This window comes from Rhincodon typus, chromosome 2, assembly GCF_021869965.1.
Source record: "Rhincodon typus isolate 14 chromosome 2, sRhiTyp1.1, whole genome shotgun sequence".
In the NCBI taxonomy this organism is placed as follows: Eukaryota; Metazoa; Chordata; class Chondrichthyes; order Orectolobiformes; family Rhincodontidae; genus Rhincodon; species Rhincodon typus.
Window position 1 is genome coordinate 137620434 of NC_063333.1, and position 25707 is coordinate 137646140.

The following is a 25707-nucleotide window of genomic DNA, read 5'->3' on the forward strand; positions in this document are numbered from 1 at the left end:
TGTACTGCTTTCCAAGTCCCAAAATGCTTTACAGCCAATGATGTATTATGAACTGTAGCCATTGTCGTAATGTGGAAACCTGACAGGCAATTTCATCAAAGCAAGCTTTCACATTCATAAATATATTTGTAATGTTGATTGAAAGATAAACACTGGCCATAACATGGAGGGAGATGACACTGATGTTCCTTTTCAAACTGGTGTCACAAGATTTTTTGCATCCACCTAAGAGGGCAAAGGGGGACTCAATTTAATGTCTTACATGAAAGTCACTTCAGATAGTGCAGCACTCCCTCAGTGTGGCATCAAATAATTATTAGATGTATAAATCAGAACTTCATTTGGTGGCAAATTTCAATGCTACCTAAAGATTTAGGCCACCTAACTATTCCCTGATGAAGCTGAAGTGCATTCAGGTAACCAAAGATAAAAAGAAATATGCCAAGAGAAAATCTCACTCCTGAGTCACAAACTCAGGATTTTGAAGATCACTTTCAAAAATCAACCCAATAGGAACAATCAAGTATTGTGCATCTCAGAGGGAGACAGAGGGATGGTAATCTTAACAATCACTTCAAGACAGAAACAAACTGTTCTTTGAAATTGAGTGATGCTTTGAAAGTTACCAGTGCTGAAAGTTACCATACCTGACCATCACTAAATTATACCTGTTGAAGGCCCCCAGCTCATTTGACCCTCTCAATTCAGTTCTGGTTCTCTAATTCGACATTGGGGTAGTACTAGTTCCTGCACTGACAGACTTGTCAAGCTAGCAATTTAAGCATTTAAATTAATCCAGCTACACTCTCAGTTTTTGGACATTCTGCCATAGTTGCAGTATTTTTGTTTGGCATTTGTATCTTAGTAACTAAAAATCATAATATCTGAAAGATGAGTTTGAATAAAATAAACAAAAAAGCAAGAGTTATATGTTCCAATTACATTAAGCTTATTCACTCATTTGTTTTTATGTCTTTATCTGGCAGTTGTGGAGGCTAGGATAAAATCACGGATAAACCACTCTACAAACTTCAGCACATAATTTGACACTTTAATGCAAGAACACTGCACAGTTGTAGGTGATGTCTTTCAAGAGAGACCCTAAAGATCCCAAGGCACCGTTGAAAGGCACAGTTCTTTTTCTGAGATAGTAAGAACTGCCAATCTGGAGTCAGTGATAACACAGTGTGGAGCTGGAGGAACACAGCAGGCCAGGCAGCATCAGAGGAGCAGGAAAGTTGACATTTCTGGTTGGGACCCTTCTTCAGAAATGGGGGAGGGGGAAGGGAGCTCTGAAATAAATAGAGGGGAGGGGTGGGGCTGGGGAAGGTAGGTGAGATGGTGGTAGATGAGTGCAGGTAGGCAGTGGTGGGGATTGGTCAGTGAGGTGGGAGAAGCAGATAGGTGGGAGAGAAGACGGACAGGTTGTGTCAGGTCAAGGAGGCGGGGATGGAAGGGAGGGTTGGTCACAGGATGAGGCTGGGGGTGGGCAGATTTTGAAACTGGTAACCATTGGGTTGTAGGCTCCCGAGGTGGAATATGAGGTGCTACTCCTCCACTTTCCGGGTGGCGTCATTGTGACACTGGAGGAGGCCCAGGATGGACATGTCGCCCAGGGAGTGGGAGGGGGAGTTCAAATGGTTTGCGACTGGAAGGTGTTGTCGTTTGTCGTTTGTCGTTTGTCATTTGTCGTGAACAGAGTGCAGATGCTCTACAAAATGGCCTCCGAGCCTCAGCTTGGTCTCACCGATGTAGGGGAGGCCACATCGGGAGCAGCAGATGTAATAGACCACATTGGTAACGTGCAGGTAAACCTTTATCTGATGTGAAAACTTTTTTTGGTTCCTTGGATGGAGGTGAGGAGGGAGGTGTAGGGGCAGGTGTAGCACTTCCTGCGGTTCCAGGGAAAGGTGCCGGGGGTGGTGGGGCTAGTGGGGAGTGTGAAGTGGACAAGGGAGTCACGGAGAGAGCAGTCTCTATGAAAGGCAGATAGGGGTGGGGAGGGAAATATATCTTTGGTTGTGGGGTTGGATTGCAGGTGGCAGAAGTGGCAGAGAATGAAACTTTGAATACGGAGGTTAGCGGGGTGATGTGAGGACAAGGGGATTCTGCCTTTGTTTTTGTTGCGGGGTGGGGATGTGAGGGTAGAGGTGTGGGAAATGCAAGAGATGCGGTCAGGGGCATTTTCGACCACCGAAGGGGGGATGTTGCGGTCCTTGAAATAAGAGGATATCTGGGATGTTCGGGAGTAGAACGCCCAATCTTGGGACCAGATGCAGTGAAGGCAGAGGAATTGGGAGTAGGGGATCGCATTCTTGCGGCAAGGTGGTTGAGAGGTGTACTGTAGGTCGCTGAGAGAGTCGGTGGGCTTGAAATAGATATTGATATCGGTTTTGAGGCGGCCACCAGAGATGGAGACAGAGAGGTCCCAGAAGGCGAGAGACGTATCAGACATGGTCCAGGTGAACTTGAGGTTGGGGTGAAAGGTGTTAGTAAGGTTGATGAACTGTTCAAGCTCCTTGTGGGAGCACAAGGCAGTGCTGATACAGTCATCGATGTAGCGGAGGAAGAGTTGGGGGATAGTGCCAGTGTAGCTGCGGAAGAGGGATTGTTCCACATATCCTACAAAGAGGCAGGCATAGCTTGGTCCCATGTGGATTCCCATGGCCACCCCCTCAGTCTGTAGGAGGTGGGAGGAGTTGAAGGAGAAGTTGTTAAGGGTAAGGATGAGTTCAGGTAAGTTCTCCCTCTGCCTTGGTTATCATTTATCTCTCAACTAATCTCAGTAAAACAGATTACACGATCATTGCCTCGTTGCCGTACACAGGTCAGTTGCTACATTTCCTACATTACAACAGTGACTGTATTCCTGGGAGGTGTAGCTGAATTAGTAATCCAGAACCCCAGGTTAACGTTTTAGGTACATGGGTTCGAATCCTATCAAGGTAGATGGTGATATTTTATTTTAGTAAAAACCTGGAATGAAAGCTAGCCTAATGGCGTAACCACTGTCAATTCTCATCAAACCCATCTGGACCACTGCTGTCCTTAGGGAAGGAGATAAAGGATAAGTATAAAGGACTCTAATTTATCTGACTGATGAACTCAAGGTAAAACACTCACCAAGTTTCTGTACTTAATGAGAAAATAACTTACGAACACATTGCCTTTATCCAATAACAACTAGGAAATATGAATTGCTAACTTATAACTCAAACTTAAACTTTACTCCTTCTTAAATTTCCCCTCTCACGTACAGACACACAAAGACCCAAAAACAGGACATGGATGTTAAGGGTGGAAAAGGGAAATACGATTTGATAACACCAGTCTCAACCACAGGATTCAATGAGTTGTTTTTTTTTTCCCCTCTTCCTTTCAGTTGTTTTTAGTCTTTGCTGTTGTTTGGACACTAATGACCTTAGTTCGTTAGTTAAGAATTGATCTTTTCACTGTCTTTGATTCATCTTTCAACCACGGATTTGTAGGGAAAGGGGAGTGGAAGCCAGTTAGCTGTTACTGGAGACATTCCGATACCTCTACAGAGTAAAGTGGAGGGGGAGGTAGAGAGTGAGGGCATGAGTCGTTCTTTATAGTTTGGGTGTTTCTCTTATGTGCTGGCCCCACATAGGAGATGGTCACTTGGTCAGCAGCCAATCATATCATTTTTGCCAAGCAATTGTCCCCTAGTTCCCCATTGGCTCCATTTCATCTGCTTTTGCGCTCACTGTTCTGGGATTTAAACAATGTTATATACAACTCTCACTTTACTCCAGTAAACACGATCTTAAACACGATGTTTAAAACTGCAGCCTTCTCTTTGTATAATTTCCTTTGTTTAAAAAAGTATCTTCCTTTTTTTAGCCCACAGTCCAAAATTAAAAAGAAATAAAAAGATATAGTGTTTACACACTCCACCCTTAGGAAAATACCATTTCAAAACGCCTTTCATCTCAAGGTCTGACACACGCATCAGAATATGATACATAGGCCCATTCATTTTCATTGTCCCCGATACAAGTCCTATAGAACATTTTATCACCTCTTAAATCCTTAATCTTAGTTCATAATTTTATATATGAGACAAGATGTCTACAATCATTATTTTTACCAGCAATATGAACAACCTTTGTATCAACTGGTTGAATCAGTAGACTCCATTTGAACAATGAGAGACAACAAGGTGCAGAGCTGGATGAACACAGCAGGCCAAGCAGCATCATAGGAGCAGGAAGGCTCATCAGAAGGGTCTAGGCCCGAAACGTCAGTCTTCCTGCTCCTATGATGCTGCTTGGCCTGCTGTGTTCACCCAGCTCTGCACCTTGTTCTCTCAGATTCTCCAGCATCTGCAGTTCCTACTATCTCCATTTGAACAATGTTGTATTTTGGGTGTGGAATTTTTCCAACAAAAAACATTTCCCAGACACCAAAAGTTTCAATAGCTCTGCATACAGTCTCTTACTCTAAATAAATAATTAAGATTAATAACTCAAAATCTATATCCAAATCTTCACTTGAAACTGGTGAAAAAGATCAACTTAATTTTGTTCCATAATGAATTCCCCTGCTTCAGTGCCTAAAATTACATTGATTTAATCAGGCTCCCAAGTCAATGCTCTTGGATTAGAGTTGTTGGATTCTTCCTGTGATTCCCCTAGCATTCCTGTTTCAGTAAAGTCATCCTCCAGGTAAGACTGGGAAACTTTTTTTTGAAGCTTTTGCTTTGCAGGCTGGGTGGTTTTCTGTTGCAGTGATCCCACAAAAGCTATGATCACCTAGTCAGGACCCAAAGTGTTGTTGTCAAACAATTGCCCCCTAGTTCAGAACCCATCGGTTTAGCATATTTGCTTGCGCTCACCCTGTTCCAGGAAAAGTGCAGCATTATATACAACTTAATGTGCTCCGTAAACATGATTTTTATGCAATCACTTTTTTTTTAATTTAAAACAGCATCTTTTTCTTTTTAAATGCATGGTCTAAAAAGAAAGGAAATAAAAAGATGCAGTCTTTACAATAGCCAGAGAAAGCTTTCAAAATTAGATATTTTGGGCATCTGTATTTTGCAGAATTATTATTTTTGTCATTGTTTTTGTGCCGCAACACACAGCATTCATTCTTTGTACAATGATTTTATTGTATTTCAAATAAAGGTTGTAGTTACATTTATTTGAAATTAATTTTAAAAAGTGCCTTCCTGGTCAGCAGCTTCTATGACTCTGGTTTGACCAAAACTATTTTCTGTGTCAGGAATTGTTTTCCTGATAAGTATCTTTCCTACATCTCTGTGGAAGTGTGTTAAATGTCTTATAAACCACTTTTGGCAAACTTGTATTTTTCAAGCAATAGAGGCTCTTCTCTGCACGTAGGGTCTGTTTCCATGCTGTATGACTCTTCGGTCCAACTAGTCCATGCTGAACATAATTCCAAATTAAACCAGTCCCACCTGCCTACTCCTGGCCCATATCCCTCCAAACCTTTCCTATTCATGTACTTATCCAAATGTCTTTTAATTGTAATTGTGCCCACATCCACCATGTCCCTCAGGAAGCTCACTCCACATGCAAACCACCCTCTGTGTAAAAAATCTGCCCCATATCTTTTCTAAAATCTCTCTCTCACCTTAAAACTATACAACAGAAATCTGCATTTAAAGGGCTAATTTTCCACTTCTTTGTTCTTGCATGTATCAGGAACCGTCTGTGATTATCTGTACATTAATGTTAAACTACAGTACCACAGATCAGAAATGCACAATTTCCACAAGTGTATTCTCAAATTGCAGAGACAGAAAATTTACACTTAAAACGTTATAAAATAATACAGGAACTGCTAATGGTGCGAAAAGGACAATACCTGATACTGCATTCCGTTGTCTTGTTCTGCACTATATACCTACGGGGACAGGTGTTTAGAAGTTTTGATGTCATTCTCGTACTCCCCCAAAACCTATCAGATCTCATTAGCTCAATACTGCAGATATGTACCTCCAAAACCCAGCCCTCGGTCTTTCTGGATAACCTCAGTGGACTGCCAGACTGTGTTCTAAAATTCCTAGGTGAAAATGACCTGAATAACAGTGACTACACTTCAAAAAACTCATTTGACGTTAAGTATGTTAAGATGACCCTGTGGATGCAATGAGATGCAAAATAAATGTAATATTTCTCCTTCTCACAAGCATATAATGTATATAGCGAGCTTACATCTGATGGTCTAATTTATTTAGTTTTAGTTTAATTTTTGTGTCGACAAAAGCTGTCCATGTGATCCACGGCAACAGAGAAGTGATCACAATGATTAAATGGTTACTAACAATAAACACACAATACTGGAGAAACTCAACATGCCTGGCAGCATCTGAAAGAGAGAAACAGAGTTAAATCTTCAGTTCTGGAGAGTCATACCAGATTCGAAACATTAACTCTGTCTTTCTCTCCACAGTAGTTGCCAGATCTGCTGAGTTTCTCCACCATTCTGTGTTTGTTTCAGATTTCCCACATCTGCAGTATTTTGTTCTTATTCGAGAGATTAATGATTATTGATTGTGGGATCAATACTTTAAAATCAAGGTAACAAGTGTAAGGAAAGACAAGTAAATTAAATGAACAGAACATATTTTAAAGGAATGCAATATAATTTTAATGTAGGTAAAATGTTAAAATAGACAATTCTAAATATGATAACATAGTTCCCAAATGTGGAGAAAATAAAGAATGTAGTGAGTCCATTCTGACATTCTGAAGCCGTTTGACGAGAGCCAAATCATGTCCTCAGTCTGCTGCTTCATACCTAAAAACATTAAACAAAGGAGTCAATCTCAGCCTTCAGGATAAAGGGATAGAGGTAATTTAATTGAAAACAGTTACTTTTCAAATATTCCAGTTCATTTTTAAATTCTTTAAAGAAATATTTGAAGACCTTCAAGCATAAAACCTAGAAGGCATCTAATTTGACCATTAGATATCGGAGCAGAATCAGGTCATTTGGGCTATCAAGTCTGCTTCACCATTTGATCATCAGTGATATGTTTCTCAATCCCATTCTCCTGCCTTTTCTCCCCAATTATTGATCCCCTTTCTAATCAAGAACGTATCTATCTCCCATCTTAAACACACTCAATGCCTTGGCCTCCACAGCCTTCTGCACTGAGTTCCACAGATTCACCTCTGTGGACTCTATGACTCTATTGTCTAAGTTTCAATGTGATTCTTTACCACACCAACCCCCACAATCCTTCCAAACTCCCTTTGAGTACAGAACCAGAGTCCTCACTGCTCCTCATATGTCAAGCCCTTCATCCCTGGCATCATTCTTGTAAACCTCCCCTGGATGCCCTCCAATGCTAGCACATCCTTCCTTAAAACTGCACACAGTATTCCAAATGCAGTCTGACCAGAATCTTACACAGCCTCAGCAGTAGATCTCTGTTCTTGTATTCTAGCCCTCTTGAAATGAATGCTAACACTGCACTTGCCTTCCTTACTGCCAAATGACCTGCATGTTAAGAGAAACCTGAATGAAAACTCTAAAGTTCCTTTGTGCTTGAGATTTCTGAAGGCCTTCCCCAGTTACAAAATAGTTTACGCCTCTATTCTTCCTCCCAGAGTGCTTGACCTCACACTTTCCCACACTGTATTCCAACTGCCACTTCTTTGCCCACACTCCTTGCCTATCCAAGTCCTTCTACAGACCGTCTACTTCCTCAACACTACCTGTCCCTCCACGCATCTTCGTATTATCTGCAAAAGTAGCAACAATGCCCTCAGTTCCTTCGCCCAGATTGTTAATGTATAACATAATCATTTGTGGTCCCAACATTGAACCCTGCAGAGCCCCACTAGTCACTGGCTGCCATCCTGAAAAAGACCCCTTTATCCCTACTCTCTGCCTTTTGCCAGTTAGCCAATCCTCTATCCATATTGAATAAGACTGAATTTTACCAAAAATCAGCTGAAAGTTACGAGGAATTTCTTGGAGAGTTCCTTTCCATCAGCTCTAGTGAATTATCTGATGGCCCACCTTATTATGTATGCACCATGCCACTATAAGTTTTGGTTACTTTATCTTCCACTGGCCGGTGACAGAAGCACCAGAACGACCTTCTGAAACTCCTAATGTTTTACTTAAACCACAGCCATGCACTAGGTCAAGTACTGTCAGCCAGCAGCGGTCCTTTACAGTTCCTATGTATGAAGGATTGCCCAAGAAATGGCAAATAGAAGCAAGCTATTAACCCTTCTTTGCCAACAGGGACCTGGAGGTCCTGGTGGTTGCAATGATGGAGATAAGGGATGTCTTCTTTCCTTAGGACCACCAGGGAGACCACACCCTGCCAACCAGATCCAAAGTTCCATCTGAGTCAGTGTGCTGTTCACGGTTTGGAGGTACACCCAGATGTGCAGGAAGAAGGTCAATGACGTTGTGTGCTCCGTTAAGGTAAGTGCTACCATCTTCTTTCTGCTACCAAACACTGCTACTGCACTCACCTTCGACCAAAGCACATGATCTACCAATCTCACTATGCAATATCTTCCCTCACTTGCTCCCACCTTTCCAACACCCCCCCACGACTAATCCTGCATGCCCTCTGCAATGCCTTACTCTCACTCAGGACACCTCAGCACCTATCCCCACAGCAGTGCAGCCACTTTAATCTCACTCAATCTCTCCCTTTGTCTCACTCCAGGAGAAATAATCCCACAACAGGGCAGAGAAAACCAAGATAGTGGTGAGACGTGTGACATCCATCTCATCACCTACTATGAGGGTATAATCCTCACCTTGGTAGGACTGTAACCACTTGTGGCAATGTTGAAATTTCTATGTTCTGGCAACCAAGAAAGATCCATTATCAAACGCTGAGCTGCTCTCTCAACACCACTACTCCCAATGTATTCCTAAGAATACAGAATTCTACTCCCATTTCACAACGTGTTCTCTCATCTCTTGGCAGCACCAATGACATCTGCACAGTCTCTACCCTGAAAAGAGCAGCCCCTCAGGACATCATCTCCTCCTCTGAGGAAGAAGTGACAGTTCTCTCAGAGGAAGCACTGACAAAGCTGGCTCCTGCACCTTCCACCAGTTCAGATACTGGCACCTTGGTTGATGGTTAGCCCATTCTAGGCCATAGGATTTTCAGTCTAGTGTGGGTGTACCCAAGGTGCTTATAGTTATCAGATAGGAATGCGAAAGGAAGGGTTAAATTAGAATATTACCCTAAATTGTAACAGCAGAATAAAAGGCAAGTTTAAGACCAAACTCAGACAATATTTCACTCAAAAAATGCTCATCATTTGCATTGGGTTTCTAGATAGAATGATGAAAGCAAATCCAAGAACTTTATTTTTTAAATTAGATGAAGAGGGAAGATGAACTGCATGGAAGAATGAATAAAGACAGGTTAATTCACCTGGTAATGAAATCTAGATCGGATTCTCCGGCCTTGTAAATCTGGATCGACAGAAAGGGCAACTTACTTTGAAAGACGTTTCCGTAATTCCTTCACTTGCTCATTCTTTTTTGTTAATATTTCTTTCATGTTGCGATAAGCAGCTGTTTCCTGGAATTTTTTGTCCAACTCCTGTTAAAATATTATTATTTCATTTAATATTTCATAGCATGTAAAATGACTTAATTAATATCCATATCTGGGCAAGGCTTCCCTTTGAGTAAAACAGCAAATATAACTTAGCTACATAAAACGTGCAAATTGTTATGTTATTCAGGCAATTCCTGTTACACTTTTTGGTCTGAAACTTCCACTTGGGCAACTGGCAGCAGAATGGCTGCCCATTATAGTACTCAAGTTTCCATTCAGTTCATTGGAAAGGCAAACACCCCACCCTTCTTGCAAAAGCAGCTATAGTAGTTTTAGACTTTGTTTACAACACGAACATGCTATTCTGTTTGCAGCAGTATAGTTTACTTGTCCTGTTGCTGAGGGTGAAACTGAAATTGTTGCATCATGAAGGATCTACAGAATTGCAGTGTTTAAAAAAAACTTTTGCTGAACACAATTATATTGAAATTGTTGTGACTTATTTATGAATCTTAAATTTTGCCAAGGGCTTGGGGGTAGGGGAGATGCTGGACGTTACAAGGCACAATTCTCCAAGGCTAAAAAGGTAGAAGGTCTGGAAGGTCTTTCCCAGTCCAGGCAGACTGCAGGCCTGCTGAACTTCTTTTGGTTGTGTTCTCCTGTCCTGGACACAACTGCAATGCCTGTAGAAGACCTGTAACAGTCATCTATCAGAACTTGAGGCCAAGACGTTGGGAAGCATGGGGATCTAGGAAAAGATTGTCAGGAGTTCTAGATTACATTTTTTTAAAAAACAGTACAATATACATGTACATGCTTTATTTCTGTTTTGGGTGTGTAGTAATGACATTCTGGTACCGAAGAATAAGTTTTATCTAAATTACAGGCTTGCATAATATAGCTGATTTTTCTCCTTTTTTTATGGAGATTGGTTCACCCTCCAGATTCTTAGATAAATGTAATGCAGATTACAAAGAGAAAGGTGCTGCCAAGTTGTTAATTTTCCAGCTGCCCCCAATTAATCTCAATTTGAAAAATCACTCAGCTTTTCTCTAAAACATGAACTAAATATTTTCAAGATAATGAACTTGATTAAAGGAACAGTACCCTTACAGGAAGAAAATTAATATAATTACAATCCCGGTTGTTGCAAGAGTTGACAGATCTGCAATAGATGTCAGCAAAATCCAATGACAGATAGTAAAACCCGAGTCAGCCAAAGAAATTATAGTTTGGCATAGTAATGGGATTGACTAGAGTGATGATGTTCAAATTCGGCAAGATAGAGTTCATTGAATCAAAATACATAGCAACCCTTTGTCAAGGGGTTTGATAATGATGAGAGATAACAAGGTGTAGAGCTGGATGAACACAGCAGGCCAAGCAACATCAGAGGAGCAGGAAGGCTGATGTTTTGGGCCTAGACCCTTTTGATAATGATGTCAGGATTGGACATGTGAATTGGACAATGTGCTACAGGTTCAGAAGGAGTTAGAATAAAACAAACAATGTGATGCATAAAGAGACAAGGCTGCATCTTTGAACTTTTCTCCAAACTTCACTTACTCCCTCCAGATATAAGGTGTCATGATCTGTACTTAGCAGTATTCTTGCCACGACTTTCTATCTATACAGTGAACATCTTTGCCTGACTCAACTCCCCACAATAATGTTTTCCCAGTTGACATTTTTATGGAAGAGTTCCTTCTTGCTCTTAACAATGACTGAATTTCCATCAATTCTGCTTCACTTAATTTTCCCTTGCAGGCACAGAGAAATGTACGTGCCATTCCTCTCCTCCTCCAGCTTCATGTGATGTACTCGCTGATCATAGCAGGATCTCCAATACACTGGAAAAACCAAATGCAATTTGGATAAACTCTCTGTGGAATATCTGTGTCGCAAGTGTGACCATGATCTCCTCGCACTTCCATTCCCTCAACCCTTGACCACAAACTGTTCCAATGAAGCTCAGCACTGGTTTGATGATATTTAGCTTTCTAACCTATATTACACAGCATTCTGGCATCAATATCAACTTCAGATCTTGACTACAGATTTCACTTTGTTTTTGGCAGTAAGTGCTAGCACTGTGGGATGGGTGTGTCAGGATTTCAGAGGAAGGGAAAGAGGGCAGCAGAATACTTGCGGTTTCAGGGGAGAACCCTCAACTTCAACTGTATGTTTGCAAAGCAATCTGCATCCTTAGATTCTGGCCTGTTTTGTTTTGTCAGTTTTTCACACTTAGTTTAATTAATATTGCTGTTCCACCACTCAAGTTGTTTATACTAGGCATTGCATAGCGTAATACCCCACACAAACAGTACAAGGTTCCCATGAAAAGGCAATACTCTATATTGAGTATTTTATGTATCCTAATTGCTTTTATTTACAACTATGAAAAATTTGAATGCTGGTTTCGTACAAAACTCATCCTGCCTCAAGCAAGTTTCAGCTTCACTGCTGCCTTCAACAATTAAAGGGTATTTATTCATTTCTATTTAATAAAGAGGTTCCCAATACAAACCTTTTCAGTCAACGACAGATGTTCCTGTACTTTGAGTAGATCATGTTTAGTGGAAATGAGATTATCTTGTAGGCTCTTTTGCTTTGCAGTGCTCATGCTCAGGTTCTTTTCAAAATCAGCTTTCAAAGCTGCCAACGTCTTCTCAAGAGCAGCAACTTCCTGTGTTTTTAATTTGGACTAGTAAAAAAAAAAGATGGAAAATTCTTGCCATTTTTTGTACAAGAGAAATAATTAGATAAATAAATTCAGTTGGCTATTATGCATACTTTGTAATTTCACATACAGGCATAAATATGCAAATTGCTGAGGTCTATAAATAGTACCTACCAAAAATATCATTCAGGCAGGCAGTAGGGAGCAAACAGATTTTAATTAACATTTGACTCTGTGCTAACACAAGACAGACAAAAAGATGAATAAAGCATATTTGCTTGGTAATGGGTGGTTCAAAACACATACTTCAAAAGTTAAAACACGATCACTATCTTCAACAGAGATAGTAGGAACTGCAGATGCTGGAGAATCTGAGATAACAAGGTGTAGAGCTGGATGAACACAGCAGGCCAAGCAGCATCAGAGGAGCAGGAAGGCTGACGTTTTGGGCCTAGACCCTTCATCAGAAATCTTCAACAGCTTGTGCTGAATTCTGGATACCAGAACTCTCTTCAATAACAGCAAAGCATTGACTTCCAAACTTGAAATTAAAGTCATCTTGTTCCAAAACATAGGGTCTAATTTCAGAAATGGGGGTTAGGTGCAAATATCACTTCCAAAAGAATGGTACATTCTAGAGAAATTATTCCATGTGATTTACCCTTGCTTTAATTGTATGGGAGTTTGGTCAGACTGCACCTGGACTACCATGTGCTGTTTTGGTCTTCTTGTCTCAAGAAAGATTATTCCCTTAGAGGCAGCACAACAAAGGTTCACCAGACTTGTTCCCAAAATGGTGGCACTGTCATCGGACGACAGATTGGGCAAACTGGGCTGGTATTTTCTGAAGTTTCACAGAAATGAGATGTGATCCAGTTGAAACTTACAAAATACTTAAAAAGGGGCACCCAGTGTAGATGTAGCCAATATACATCAGGGCATCTAGAACCAGGGGTACAATTTAAAAATAAGGGGGCCATTCAAGGTTAACATGAGAAAATTTTTTTTTCATTCAGAGGGTTACGAACTGTTGAAATTTTCTACCACAGCAGACTGTGGTCAGTCTTTAAGTATGTTTAAGGTAGAATGATACTTCTCTGATTATCAATGGCATACAGGGCTAAGGGGATGGATGGGTAAAAGGTATTTAAGTGTTCGATCAGCCATGATTGTATTGAATGGCGGGGCAGGAGCGACTGGTTGAATGGCTAACTCCTGCTCCTATGTGGCTACACTAAGAAATTACTGTTGTTGTGATGGTTGTTAGGAAACTGCTACTACCTGTTCTGAATAATAAACACTCCTTTTAAATATACATTCTTTATCCAATAATCAAGTGGGGTAAAAAGACTGAAGGTATGAAGCCTGTTACTTCAGGCTGGGGTAACATTGGCTTGATTCATGATAATTGAATGGGACATAGGACACAGCCTGCGGAACACCATCTTTTGAGCAGGACAGTGGAAATACCACACCCAAAACACTTTCATCTATAACAAGCAGTCTAAAGCTAGTGGGAGATGTTGTTGCACTTCTGCTGTGAAGAAAATAAGCAAGTTTTTCAGCGCAAAGGTCTCATTTCTTGGTAGAAGACTGACTTTCTTCACAGCAAAAGATCAGCTGCATTCACTTAGCACAAATCATAATCTTGAACCAGCAAAGCCCTATACAATCAACAGCTTATTTTGGATGCTATACTGTTGGCAAACACATATAGACTGAAAGTTCATCAGAATATACATTCTTTAGCAACATCTGCTGTTTGGAATAAAACAAAAACAAGACTACACAACAAAACAGCCCCATGCAAGAACAATGACAATTTAATTATCTGATACCCATCAAAGCAATCTTTTTTGGCAAAATAATTCAAGTTAGGATCCAATATGACAATAATTGAAGTGTCAACCTGATTTTTAATACACAGATATCAGAATATTGAAATGGGCTGTTAACCTGGTAGCATCAGTTTTGTCGTTAATCCTCCACCCAAATTCTGTGTCCTTGCCCTGTTCACACATTCCTTCAAACATCTATCTAGCCATTCCTTAAATATTTAGATAGGAGTAGGTTTTCATTGGTTCCACTAAAATGATAAGAAAAAGCTGCTGATGCAGATTGTGGGGATTGTGTGCTGTGCATAGTAATCTCCTAAAATTGCAATTGCTGTCCTTGCCACGCTATAGGATCTCAATTTAAAACAGTAGGCAGTCTGGCTGAGGTAAGCATTCTTGGCTTCCAGGAATACAAAGCTAATGTCAAGCAGATACCTCTTCTTATCTGGTCAACACAAACTTTGGATTGCTGGACAGTAAAGACAGTTTGCCTGAGTCAGACTGTACATCTTTTTAAATTGAACTCCTGTGACATAAAAGGACATCACTTGCCACTTTACAGGCTACAGGATACAACAAACAATCAGCAAAGTATCAAGTGGAGGTCCAGCTGAAGAGGGATCATGAAATAAAGATTGGTTTTTATGGGGCTCAGAAAAGAACGAGTTTTCAACTTAGCTCCAGACACAATCTGGACTATTGCCAATCTGGGTCTTCTTATCACTTCCTGAGATTGGCTTTCTCCCACCCAGAGACCAACTTTCTCCCGGCCTAGTATTACCATAGCGTGGAGTTGCAGACTGTCAGCTATGCCTGTTCTTTGCCCGTGGGAACTCTTGACAGTCTGGTGTGCCCTGCTGGCTGCACAAAGTCTGCTATGTGCTTATGTACCCTATGGTCTCTGCTTTAATCACAAACTCCACTGATGTGCCATATCTTAACAAACCTTGTCCTCTTTGTTCCAAATATCTTAAATATATAAACTTTTAAATTTGTCTTACCTTTTCGTCCTCTGGAACTTTATCCAAGTCATTTAGAATTTGTTCCAATTTGAGCTTTTCCTCAAGTGCATTTGTCGCCTGAAATTGTAGTAATTAAAAACGTCACCTTATCAAAAGACATATGGTTTAAAAACCCAAAATTCCCCAGTTTGTCAATGATCATGCTGTTTACCTGTATTTCTACTGTCTTCAGTCTAGCCTTTAGTTTGTCATTCTCATCTTGGAGTCTTGTAATTTCCTGTACATACCAAATGGAATAAGGTAAATCACATTTAAATAGTGATGGCTTATCGAGGCAGTGTCACCCATTAAATCAATTAGATAAGTGTCATATCTATCTCACTGGCTCTGAAGAATGGTGACTTTCGTGCCAGCAGCGGCAGTGCATCGAAAAGGACTTATGCCTAGCCACCCAGGCCCATGGTGGAGCACTTAACAAGAAGGACTGTAAAGTTGAATGCTTTTTCTTTACTTCTCTGCCACTATTTTCTATGTTTTGGTGTATTTTTCTGTGTTTTAAGATGGTGCCAGAGAGTAGCGACATTGTACAAAACTTTTCACTGTATTTTGTAACAAGATACATGTGACCATAAACAAATTAATAAAAAAAGTTGACGGACTGAATGTAGATCCCACTGAAAGGCTGCCACTTCTAACAATCCATAAATGACTTTGGTTCCTCAAGTAGTATCAGACATTAAATTGAATTTGAGAAAAAATGTCTAATTCTATGAGTAACAGACAAATAATATCAACGGATTGCACTCATTATTGCACCAAGAGGCGGAAAACATTCATTTGTGAATTTGCTGTTGTAATTTTGATGCAAGGGCAAGGAAACTGTGGACCAGTATAAACAATAATTACTCTTTACAGGGTTTCTGCAGCTCTTCCAAAAGGTACAGCAGATAAATGGAACTTGAGAGGGTTCAGAAGAGATTTGCGAGGGTGTTGCTCGGACTGGAGCGTTTGAGCTATAGGGAGAGGCTGAATAGGCCGGGGCTTTCTTCACTAGAACATCTGAGGCTAAGAGTGACTATATAGAGGTTTATAAAAGAACGATGGGTACTGATAGGATGAATAGCCGAGGTCTTTTTCCTAGGGCAGGGGAATTCAAAACTAGAGGGCTTAGGTTTAAGGGGAGAGGGGAAAGACTGAAAAAGGACCTGAGGGGTAACCTTTTCATGCAAAGGATTGTGCACGTATGGAATGAGCAGCCAGAGGAAATAGTGGAGGCGTCTACAATTACAACATTTAAAAGGCATCTGAATAGATCTATGAATAGGAAATGTTAGAGGGATATCAGCCAAATGCTGGCAAATGGGACTAGGTCAAATAGGGATGTCTGGTTGTCACAGACGAGTTGGACCAAAGGGTCTGTTTCCGCACTGTATGACTCGATGATCTTACCTCCAGATAAGTCATAATGGGCAGACTTACTCATTTTATATCGTGCTGCAGTTCTACCCATGTCAGCTTCTCTCCCTCTCCTTTTGACTGCTCCTTCTCCACCCAACCAGCCCTCAAGCCACGTGTAATTCATGTCTCACTGTCTTCAATATATATTCATACCCCCATCCTGTCCTGGAGAGAATTCTTTCACCATTGTCTTCCTCACTTCTCTACACTTTCCGGCATCTAAACTGACTTGCCATCGTTTTCAGCTTTTTCAACAATGCCACTTTGGCATGAGATCTCTCACCCTGCCATCCCTTTCAACTTATTTCCTCCCTAAGTTCTCCACCAGCCTTACTCTTTCTGGCATGAGAGCTGTGGCTCAGTTGGTAGCATTCTCACCCAAGTCAGAAGTTTGTGGGTTCAAGCTAAGCCAGGCTGACACCCAAGTGCAGTACAAAGGATGTGTTGCGTTCGTGGAGGTGACACCTAGGTGGTTGTGAAGTTAAACTGAGACCCTGTCGACCCTCTCAGATAGATGTAAAAAGATTCATTGCATTATTTTCAAGTTGAGCAATGGGGTTAAGCCTCTGTCCTCGCCAATATTTATTTCTCAATCGTTATCACTAAGAATACAATGACCTGGTCATTATCACATGCAGCAAAAACAGAAATTGCTGGAAAAGCTCAGCAGGTCTGGCACATCTGTGGAGAAAAAAAAATCAGAATTAATGTTTCGAGTCCGGAGGAAACGGCACTGGACCTGAAAACTTTAACTTTGATTTTTTTCTCCACAGATGCTGCCAGACCTGCTGAGCTTTTCCAGCAACTTCTGTTTTTGTTCCTGATTTACAGCATCCGCAGTTCTTTTGGTTTTCATTATCACATGGTTTTTTTAAAAGATGTTACTGAGCCACATTTCCTACAATGGCCTATCAAGTACTTTGGCACATCTTTAGGTCATGAAAGGCACTATATAAATGCAAATTCTTCTTTCTTTGCTCCTTCCTCCCATAACACATACTATAGCATAATTCCCACTACCCACCATTTTGGCTTTTCCTAAATGTTTATCCAGCTGTAAATGAGAATTGTTTTACTGAAACTATGCACTAGAGAAATTTAAACACTTTAAAATCAAATTGCTGGACAGAGATGTGCAGGAAGAAAGTGGCTACAGTCTGAGGAGATAGGCCAAGTTAGGAGTAGATGAGTTGCTAAAGGTACGAGACCATAACCAGATCAGCCAAGATCTTATTGAATAGTGGAGCAGGCTCAGCCAAATAGGACTTAGGAGGAGGAGTAGGCTATGTTCCAATGCTCTATGTTCCTTTGAGAAGGATGAGAGCAGAGGTCAGACCAGCACTGGCAAGCACAGAAAGGACACATAGGCACAAGTCTAAGATAGGGACCTCAATGAGAATGGGCAGGTTAGAATAAAGAAATAAATTTAAAATTAAACTCAATCTAATTTAAATACAAGTTATTTCAATGGTTTACCCATCATTAACAATCAAGTTCACCTGTAGTGCCATCGATAACAAGGAAGCCTGAAGATACATAGGATTGGTAGGGAAATTAACATTTCACGACTATGATTATAAGTAAACTAAATCAAAGTATATTCATTGATTAATCTATTATTTTGCTTAACAGTAGCCAATGCAGATCCCAGCATTTTATCACGTGACTCTACTTAGCTTCACGTGACAAAAATGCACCATGAGATTGGAAACAGATTGCAGACAATATCCTAATGCATTCAAGCTACAGCTGCAAGACTAATGGGCTCTACTTAGCTTATGTCTTCAGGAATAGTGCCAGAAGACTGGAGACTAGCAAATGTTGTCCCCTTGTTCAAGAAGGGGAGTAGAGACAACCCTGGTAATTATAGACCAGTGAGCCTTACTTCGGTTGTGGGTAAAGTGTTGGAAAGGATTATAAGAGATAGGATTTATAATCATCTAGAAAGGAATAATTTGATTAGGGATAGTCAACACGGTTTTGTGAAGGGTAGATCGTGCCTCACAAACCTTATTGAGTTCTTTGAGAAGGTGACCAAACAGGTGGATGAGGGTAAAGCGGTTGATGTGGTGTATATGGATTTTAGTAAAGCGTTTGATAAGGTTCCCCATGGTAGGCTTTTGCAGAAAATACGGAGGCATGGGATTGAGGGTGATTTAGCGGTTTGGATCAGAAATTGGCTAGCTGTAAGAAGACAGAGGGTGGTGGTTGATGGGAAATGTTCATCCTGGAGTTCAGTTACTAGTGGTGTACCTCAAGGATCTGTTTTGGGGCCAATGCTGTTTGTCATTTTTATAAATGACCTGGATGAGGGCGTAGAAGGATGGGTTAGTAAATTTGCGGATGACACCAAAGTCGGTGGAGTTGTGGATAGTGCGGAAGGATGTTGCAGGTTACAGAGGGACATAAATAAGCTGCAGAGCTGGGCTGAGAGGTGGCAAATGGAGTTTAATGTGGAAAAGTGTGAGGTGATTCACTTTGGAAGGAGTAACAGGAATACAGAGTACTGGGTTAATGGTAAGATTCTTGGTAGTGTGGATGAGCAGAGAGATCTCAGTGTCCATGTGCATAGATCACTGAAAGTTGCCACCCAGGTTGATAGCGTTGTTAGGAAGACGTACGGTATGTTAGGTTTTATTGGTAGAGGGATTGAGTTTCGGAGCCATGAGGTCATGTTGCAGCTGTACCAAACTCTGGTGCGGCCGCACTTGGAGTATTGCGTACAGTTCTGGTCACCGCATTATAGGAAGGATGTGGAAGCATTGGAAAGGGTGCAGAGGAGATTTACCAGGATGTTGCCTGGTATGGAGGGAAGGTCTTATGAGGAAAGGCTGAGGGACTTGAGGCTGTTTTCGTTAGAGAGAAGAAGGTTAAGAGGTGACTTAATAGAGACATACAAGATGATCAGAGGATTAGACAGGGTGGACAGTGGAAGCCTTTTTCCTCGGATGGTGATGGCTAGCACGAGGGGACATAGCTTTAAATTGAGGGGTGATAGATATAGGGCAGATGTCAGAGGTAGGTTCTTTTCTCAGAGAGTAGTAAGGGCGTGGAATGCCCTGCCTGCAAAAGTAGTAGACTCGCCAACTTTAAGGGCATTTAAATGGTCATTGGATAAACATATGGATGCTAATGGAATAGTTCAGGTTAGATGGGCTTCAGATTGGTTTCACAGGTCGGCGCAACATCGAGGGCCGAAGGGCCTGTACTGCGCTGTAATGTTCTATGTTCTATGTGTAGCTTATATGCAGACTCCCATGGTTGAATAAGGCCAAGGTAATATACTCCTGGCTCGTTAGACTTCTCAAGCAAACATAATCACTGCAGAGCCCTTGTACTGGTGTATTTTAATTGTTTAGAAGTGGAGCGATTGATTGAACATAACCTTTGTGATAGTTTCAGATGCTGTAAAATTTTTAATTAAACTCTGCTATAGTGTCTCATGCTCAACTGCTCATATAAATACTATTCCAAACATTGTTCTGTAATCAGGTGCTACTAACTTTTCCACTTGTATGCTCGGGATCACTGTCTGAATTGGATTTTGCTTTGCAGTTGTAGCTATTAGACTGCACTGCCAAGCTATATCACTAGATGGCTCCTCACTACAAGGGGAGCAGCAAACAGCTATTGAAGCCAAGGATCAGGAAGAAGGATCTTCTTGCTTTCTCTAAAGTTATTACGGGCAAATGCAGAAATTAGTCTGGGCTGGTGGGCCTAGTTGACACTGACTGATCAATGTGGGCCTGAACAGATCAATCAAAGCTTAGTTGAAATTGAACCTCAGGGTGCCTCAACTGGAAATTTGTAGTCTTCACAGGGGAAATGAATTTTTGGCCACCAGCATAGCACTTGGCTAAATTCCAGAGTGGAATTTCATCTGTGAATGTGAGCAAGGATTCAATCACCACATCTGGGAATTTGAGGGACAGGGATTGGAAGAAGCAAGGGAGCACTATGGTTCCTCATGGCCCAATTTGTAAGCTTCTTTCCACTTCTAATGTGAAACATACTGAAAAATCTTTAGTAGTGTGATCTACTCATTGGAAACAAATTTTGTAGAGTGATCTATCAGTGATGCCTAAAAATTGTTTCCCACAAACTTCATGGTGAGATCAGAAACTGCATAAACTGTTCTACCACCAAATTGGTATGCTGAGCAGAATGAAAAGGCTATCAACCTGAAATATTAACTGTTTTTCTCTCCACAGATACTGCCCGATTTGCTGATATTTCTTGGATGCAAATTTTCTTGACCTCGAATTTTCATCCTTTGAAATCCTCTGCAATAGTTTTGACAAGTTAATCTATTTACCTCTACAATTTCCTGCTCTTCCTATCTACATGATCTACAGTGCCACAGTCAGCAAACTTTACCTTTATTCACATCATCTACAAATATAATGAAAATCTGAGGTTCTGACACAAATCCCTGGGGGACATCACTAGTCACATATGGCCCATTTGAGTACAACCCCATTTTCTTACTTTCTGTCTTTCAACTATAAACCAATGCTATATCTAAACCTCTTGCCCGATTCCATGCGCTGCTAATTTTTGGTAATGGTCTATGTTAAATCTTGGCAAATGCCTTCTGCAAGTTCAAATAACATCTTCAGACAATCTTTTATCTACCACATCTGTCATCTCCTCAAATATTTAAACTAGATACACTAGACAAGATGCATCCTTTACAAATCTATACTGGTTCGCTCTGATCAATTCACTTTTAACCAAGCGTTGAGTCAACGTGCTCCCAATAATAACTTCCCCACAACCAATATTTGACCAAGATAATTCCAAACCCAGTTTGGCTTGCCTGTCTTGATACAATGAAGTGAATTTGGCAGTTTCTAAAATCAAGGCAATTCCTAAAAATACAACAACTTATTTGCGACATAAATTAAAGTCAATTAACATGGTCATATTTTAGCATTATTTTTCTCAGACAAGTATTACCTTACTCAAGAGTTCAGACACTCCTTCATTTAGTGGAGCAAGTTTGGGTTTAGTGATTTCTGCGTTTGCCTGCAGTAAAGAGAGGGGAACAGAAATTAATACTTTGGATCACCACATCAAAAAAGATAGTGTCCCGTATCCTTCCTGGCTCCAGACAATCCAAAACTGGATGTATGAGAATGAGAATTGATGCTCATCTGGAGGTTCTGACACAGGATCTACAGGGGAACTTCCCAGGAAACTTAAACATCTGATGGGCAACTCCCAGGTCCTTCCAAGAATGTTTCTGATGCTGAGCTAGAGTCAGAGACTTTTAACTGTTCCTTGGAATTTAGCCAAGTAATTTCCTAAGAAATGTTATTAAATTTAATTTAATGTTAATGGAAATGTTAGACAAAAAATCTTTGTCTATCTCCCAGGTAACTCTAGAAACAATACCCCAATCACTCCAACTGACCCCTGAACTCACCATCCCACCCCAACTAACCCTGTGATACCTCATTAGTCCCCAATTACCACCAAGGTTCAGGCAAAATAAGAGAAGGCTAATTGTACCAGTTATTATTTATGTACAAACATCACAATTTCAGGTGAAGTAAGATGAATGATTAAGCTGGAAAATTGAAAAGTTGCTGCCAGATATGATGCTCTGCCTTTAGCTTCATAAAAACAGCATCTTACTGCCTGGCTCAATGTTGAAATGTATACAGCAATTATTACCGAGACCATCTCCCACCCTTTGCTGGTTGAAGTTCTCTCTACAGTCCAACCAATCATTGCCTTTATTATCATTAGACTTGACTTTGCAACATATTTTTGGCCGGCCTTCCATGTCATAATCGCTATATATCTAAAGTTCTACACCAATGTACTTACATTCACTAAGTCCCAATCACTTCTCACTTTTGTTCTCAGTCAGAACATCTTGATTTTAACATTTTCTTCCCTTGGCTTGATGTTGAAGTTTGTTTCCATGAAACAGCTTGGAATGTTTTACATATGCCATACAAAATTAGGTTGTTCTTATCTTGGCAAAAGCTATTAATTGCTACAGGAGGAAGCTTAGAACACCTGGATTTACTAATTAGTAATCATTGTGTCAGTTACTCTGTCATCTATTACCCTGAACTTCTCTCCTCATGTTAAATTATTCTTTCCCTTGTACTGTTTTGTCCATTTATTCATATTGAGTCTTTTTCTTTGACTATATACTCTCTTTGTGACTTTAATCCTGTAATTGTTACTCCACATATTTTCTATAAGACCATAAGATGTAGGAACATAAGAAGGCCATAGAACTCACAGAATTTGTTCTGTCATTCAGCGAGATTATTGCTGATGTGACAATCTTCGACTCCACTTTCCTGCCCTTTCCCCATAACCCTCGATTCCCTTACTAATTAAAAATCGTTCTACCCCAGCCTTGAATATATTTAACGACTATTCCTCCATAGCCCTCTGCAGTTCTTTGTTACTTCAAATATCTGTCCTTTTCCTTCAGCAGTTTCCATTGCTTCCTTGGTATTCTACTTAGAAGTGTAGAAAGCCTGGTATTTATTGCTGTGGTGGGCCTGTGCACTTTGCCATCACTTTCTGTTTAAATTTCAAGTCTGATTCACTGTTCTTCATCTCTCCCATATTATGATTTTCCTTAGGCCTCCCACTGCCCAAGAAAGTCAGATGTCCTTAGTTTCTTTGATGTCATTAGTTTCTTTATCACATCTTTCCATCAGTTTATTGAGTAGATCTGTTATATTATTCAATTAGTACACTGATGCTTCCTCCTCGGTGATGACTGTTCCTGCCACTTATTTTTTGCTGATTTTATTCATGAGCTTCATCATTTAGTTTTCTGAACTACATAAACCCATAATATTAACTGTTTAACCTCGCCACAGATGTCGCATTATCTGTTGTGCTTTGCCAGCATTTTCCATTAGTGTTTCAGAACTCTATCAACTTGTGATAGTTTTCCATTCACTTAAATTAGAAACATTTAGAGTTTACTTTGCAAGAAAATTATACTTGTTAAAATATTAACAAGCACAGTGAAATAAAGGAGAAATTGACCACTTTATCATCAGAAGAATCGAATGCAATGATGTTGCTGTTAGTTTTCTTTCAGAAAATGTCGCAAGGGGAGAAGTTGACTTGTGTAGCACTATTTCAATGATACAATTGAAGAATACTGAGCAGGTTACATGGGCTGTCTGCATTGCTGCCTCTTCCTGGGGAAACACAGGTCTAATTTTCTAGATCATCCAGATCACTATTCTGTGCTGCCATAATTTTCACACTGCCCTCTGTTGTGTTCTTCAGAAAATACAGTACATTACTTTTATTTAAGCTGTCTGGTGCATTTCTAATACCTACTCTTTTGTAGATCCTATACAGCTGTAATTTATTCCTTATTGTTGCTGTGAGCACGAAATGTTAGATTTGGGAAACAAGCTATCTGCCTTTACTCACTGAAATTAAACAACCCACAACTTTGCAGAAATACTGCAATAAACTTGATACTATATACTGTTTGACAAATAAGAGCTTTAATTTTACAACATTAAACAAAGATTAAGTTTAATTTACATTTAAATTAAACTCACTTTCTTTCCTGATGAAGTAAATTCTGCTTTTTCAAATTCTGCCACTTGTTCCAAGAGTTCTCTGTAGTGAAATGAAAAAAAAAGCACAAATTACTATATGCAAATAGGTGAAGTTAGTTCAAGCAGCCTACCTAGCAGTCCAGAAACCAAATGGACCCTCAGAAAAAGAACAAAGTTTTTTCCCACATTGTCAATATTGTCTAGCTCTGTGTAAGAACCAGCTGCTTTCCAGGCCCTAACCACTGAGCTGAATTAAAGCAACAATTTGATATTGGCAGATCGACCCAGCATGAAAATCAGGCCTGCCCATCAACATGGCTCAGGCATCACAACAGATGGGTAACAGGAGCATTCTGCTTGTCAAGTCTCAATGGTGAGCCAAACATTAAAAATCGGTAACAGTATCTCTGCAAAGGTTCAGGAAGGATTCAAACTGCATAAACGTGCTTAAAGTTCACGTTTTTATTGAGTTTAAACAACCCAGCAAACTTTAATAATGGACTGGTCTTCTAGAATTTTATTCTCTGAACATAATAAAAATATACAAAAAATGACATCGTTCCCAATCATAACAAACCAATCAATAAAAATGTTTCTTTGAGTATCATCAGAATGATTTTGAATGTCTCAGCTTTTATTAAAATCTGGGCTTAAAGTTGGCATTTTCCCCCAAAATTATATTCTGTTCTCTGAATATATACAATAAATACCATTTCTCAAGTTGCATTAGAGGATTCTCAATGGAAATGGACAGCATGACACAATGACTTCAAAGGGTTTCTAAGTTTCAGCAGATGATTTGAAAGCAAGCTGGTAAATTTTTCAGGTGAAAGCTTTACATTCAACTACATCAAATTTAGCTAACACAGACAATGTCAGAGCACATGTTAATTGAAATCAACTTGCGGTGTGAAATTTTTAGGTAATTTCACATCAATTGTTAAACTTAAAAGTAGATACAAAGTCTAAGTTAGAGATAGTTCACCAGGACCACACGTTAATTAAATCACAGTTAATTTGTTGCATAGCAGACAGAACCTGATTGAATCTAATTGCTTTTCTTTACTCAAAACTCTTAGTAAAATCAGAAATTAAACAGAGCCAAATCAATTAAAAAACGCTTTTCATTTTTCTTACCCAACATTTACTCAATTATGTGGATTAAAATTTTGAATTTATAAAGTTACAAATTAATAAAAAACTTCTGTTTTCTAAGATTCTTTTAAAAAAAACATACAAAACTTTCCAATTCCAATGAAAAGCTGGGCTATTGACATTTGCCTACTAGCAGGTAAATAGAGAGAAAACAAGCTAATGCTTCGAGTCTAGTTGACTCATCATGAAAAGTCATCTGGACTTGAGATGTTGTTTACTTTCTCTCCATGGATGCTGCCTGACCTGCTGTGATCGATACAAATTCCAGAATCTGCAGTAATTTGCTCTTATCAGATAAATAGACTTGACTTGCTGTTCCATTTGAATTACCACACACTGCACTTGTCTGTAACATGGTTTTGCTCCAGTCCAATCCAATATATTCCTTACCTGGTAAGCCAGCTTTTAGCTTTTAAGTACTGAGGCAAAGCATGCATTAAACAACTGTGCCATTGTATTCTCACCACAGTCTTTTTCAACAGGCCCTCCCAAATAATATTGTTTTCCTTAAAGT

General features: G+C 40.0%; 1 protein-coding gene across 2 annotated transcripts in view; it reads right to left on the reverse strand.

Annotated features, from left to right (window-relative positions):
* Nucleotides 1–6615: 6615 nt before the first annotated feature.
* Nucleotides 6616–25707, reverse strand: part of lztfl1 (leucine zipper transcription factor-like 1) — a 35130-nt gene continuing 16038 nt past the window's right edge. Inside the window, exons 4-10 of one of the 2 annotated variants that reach the window (XM_048611830.1) lie at nucleotides 24039–24099; nucleotides 21436–21504; nucleotides 15230–15295; nucleotides 15058–15135; nucleotides 12069–12227; nucleotides 9480–9583; nucleotides 6616–6789 (exon numbers count right to left, since the gene is read on the reverse strand). In XM_048611830.1, coding sequence (XP_048467787.1) covers nucleotides 6771–6789; nucleotides 9480–9583; nucleotides 12069–12227; nucleotides 15058–15135; nucleotides 15230–15295; nucleotides 21436–21504; nucleotides 24039–24099 — 556 coding nt within the window. In that variant the 3' untranslated portion in view covers nucleotides 6616–6770. Of the gene's footprint in view, nucleotides 6790–9479; nucleotides 9584–12068; nucleotides 12246–15057; nucleotides 15136–15229; nucleotides 15296–21435; nucleotides 21505–24038; nucleotides 24100–25707 lie in introns of both variants that reach the window. The other variant, XM_020510470.2, reaches the window with a different exon arrangement.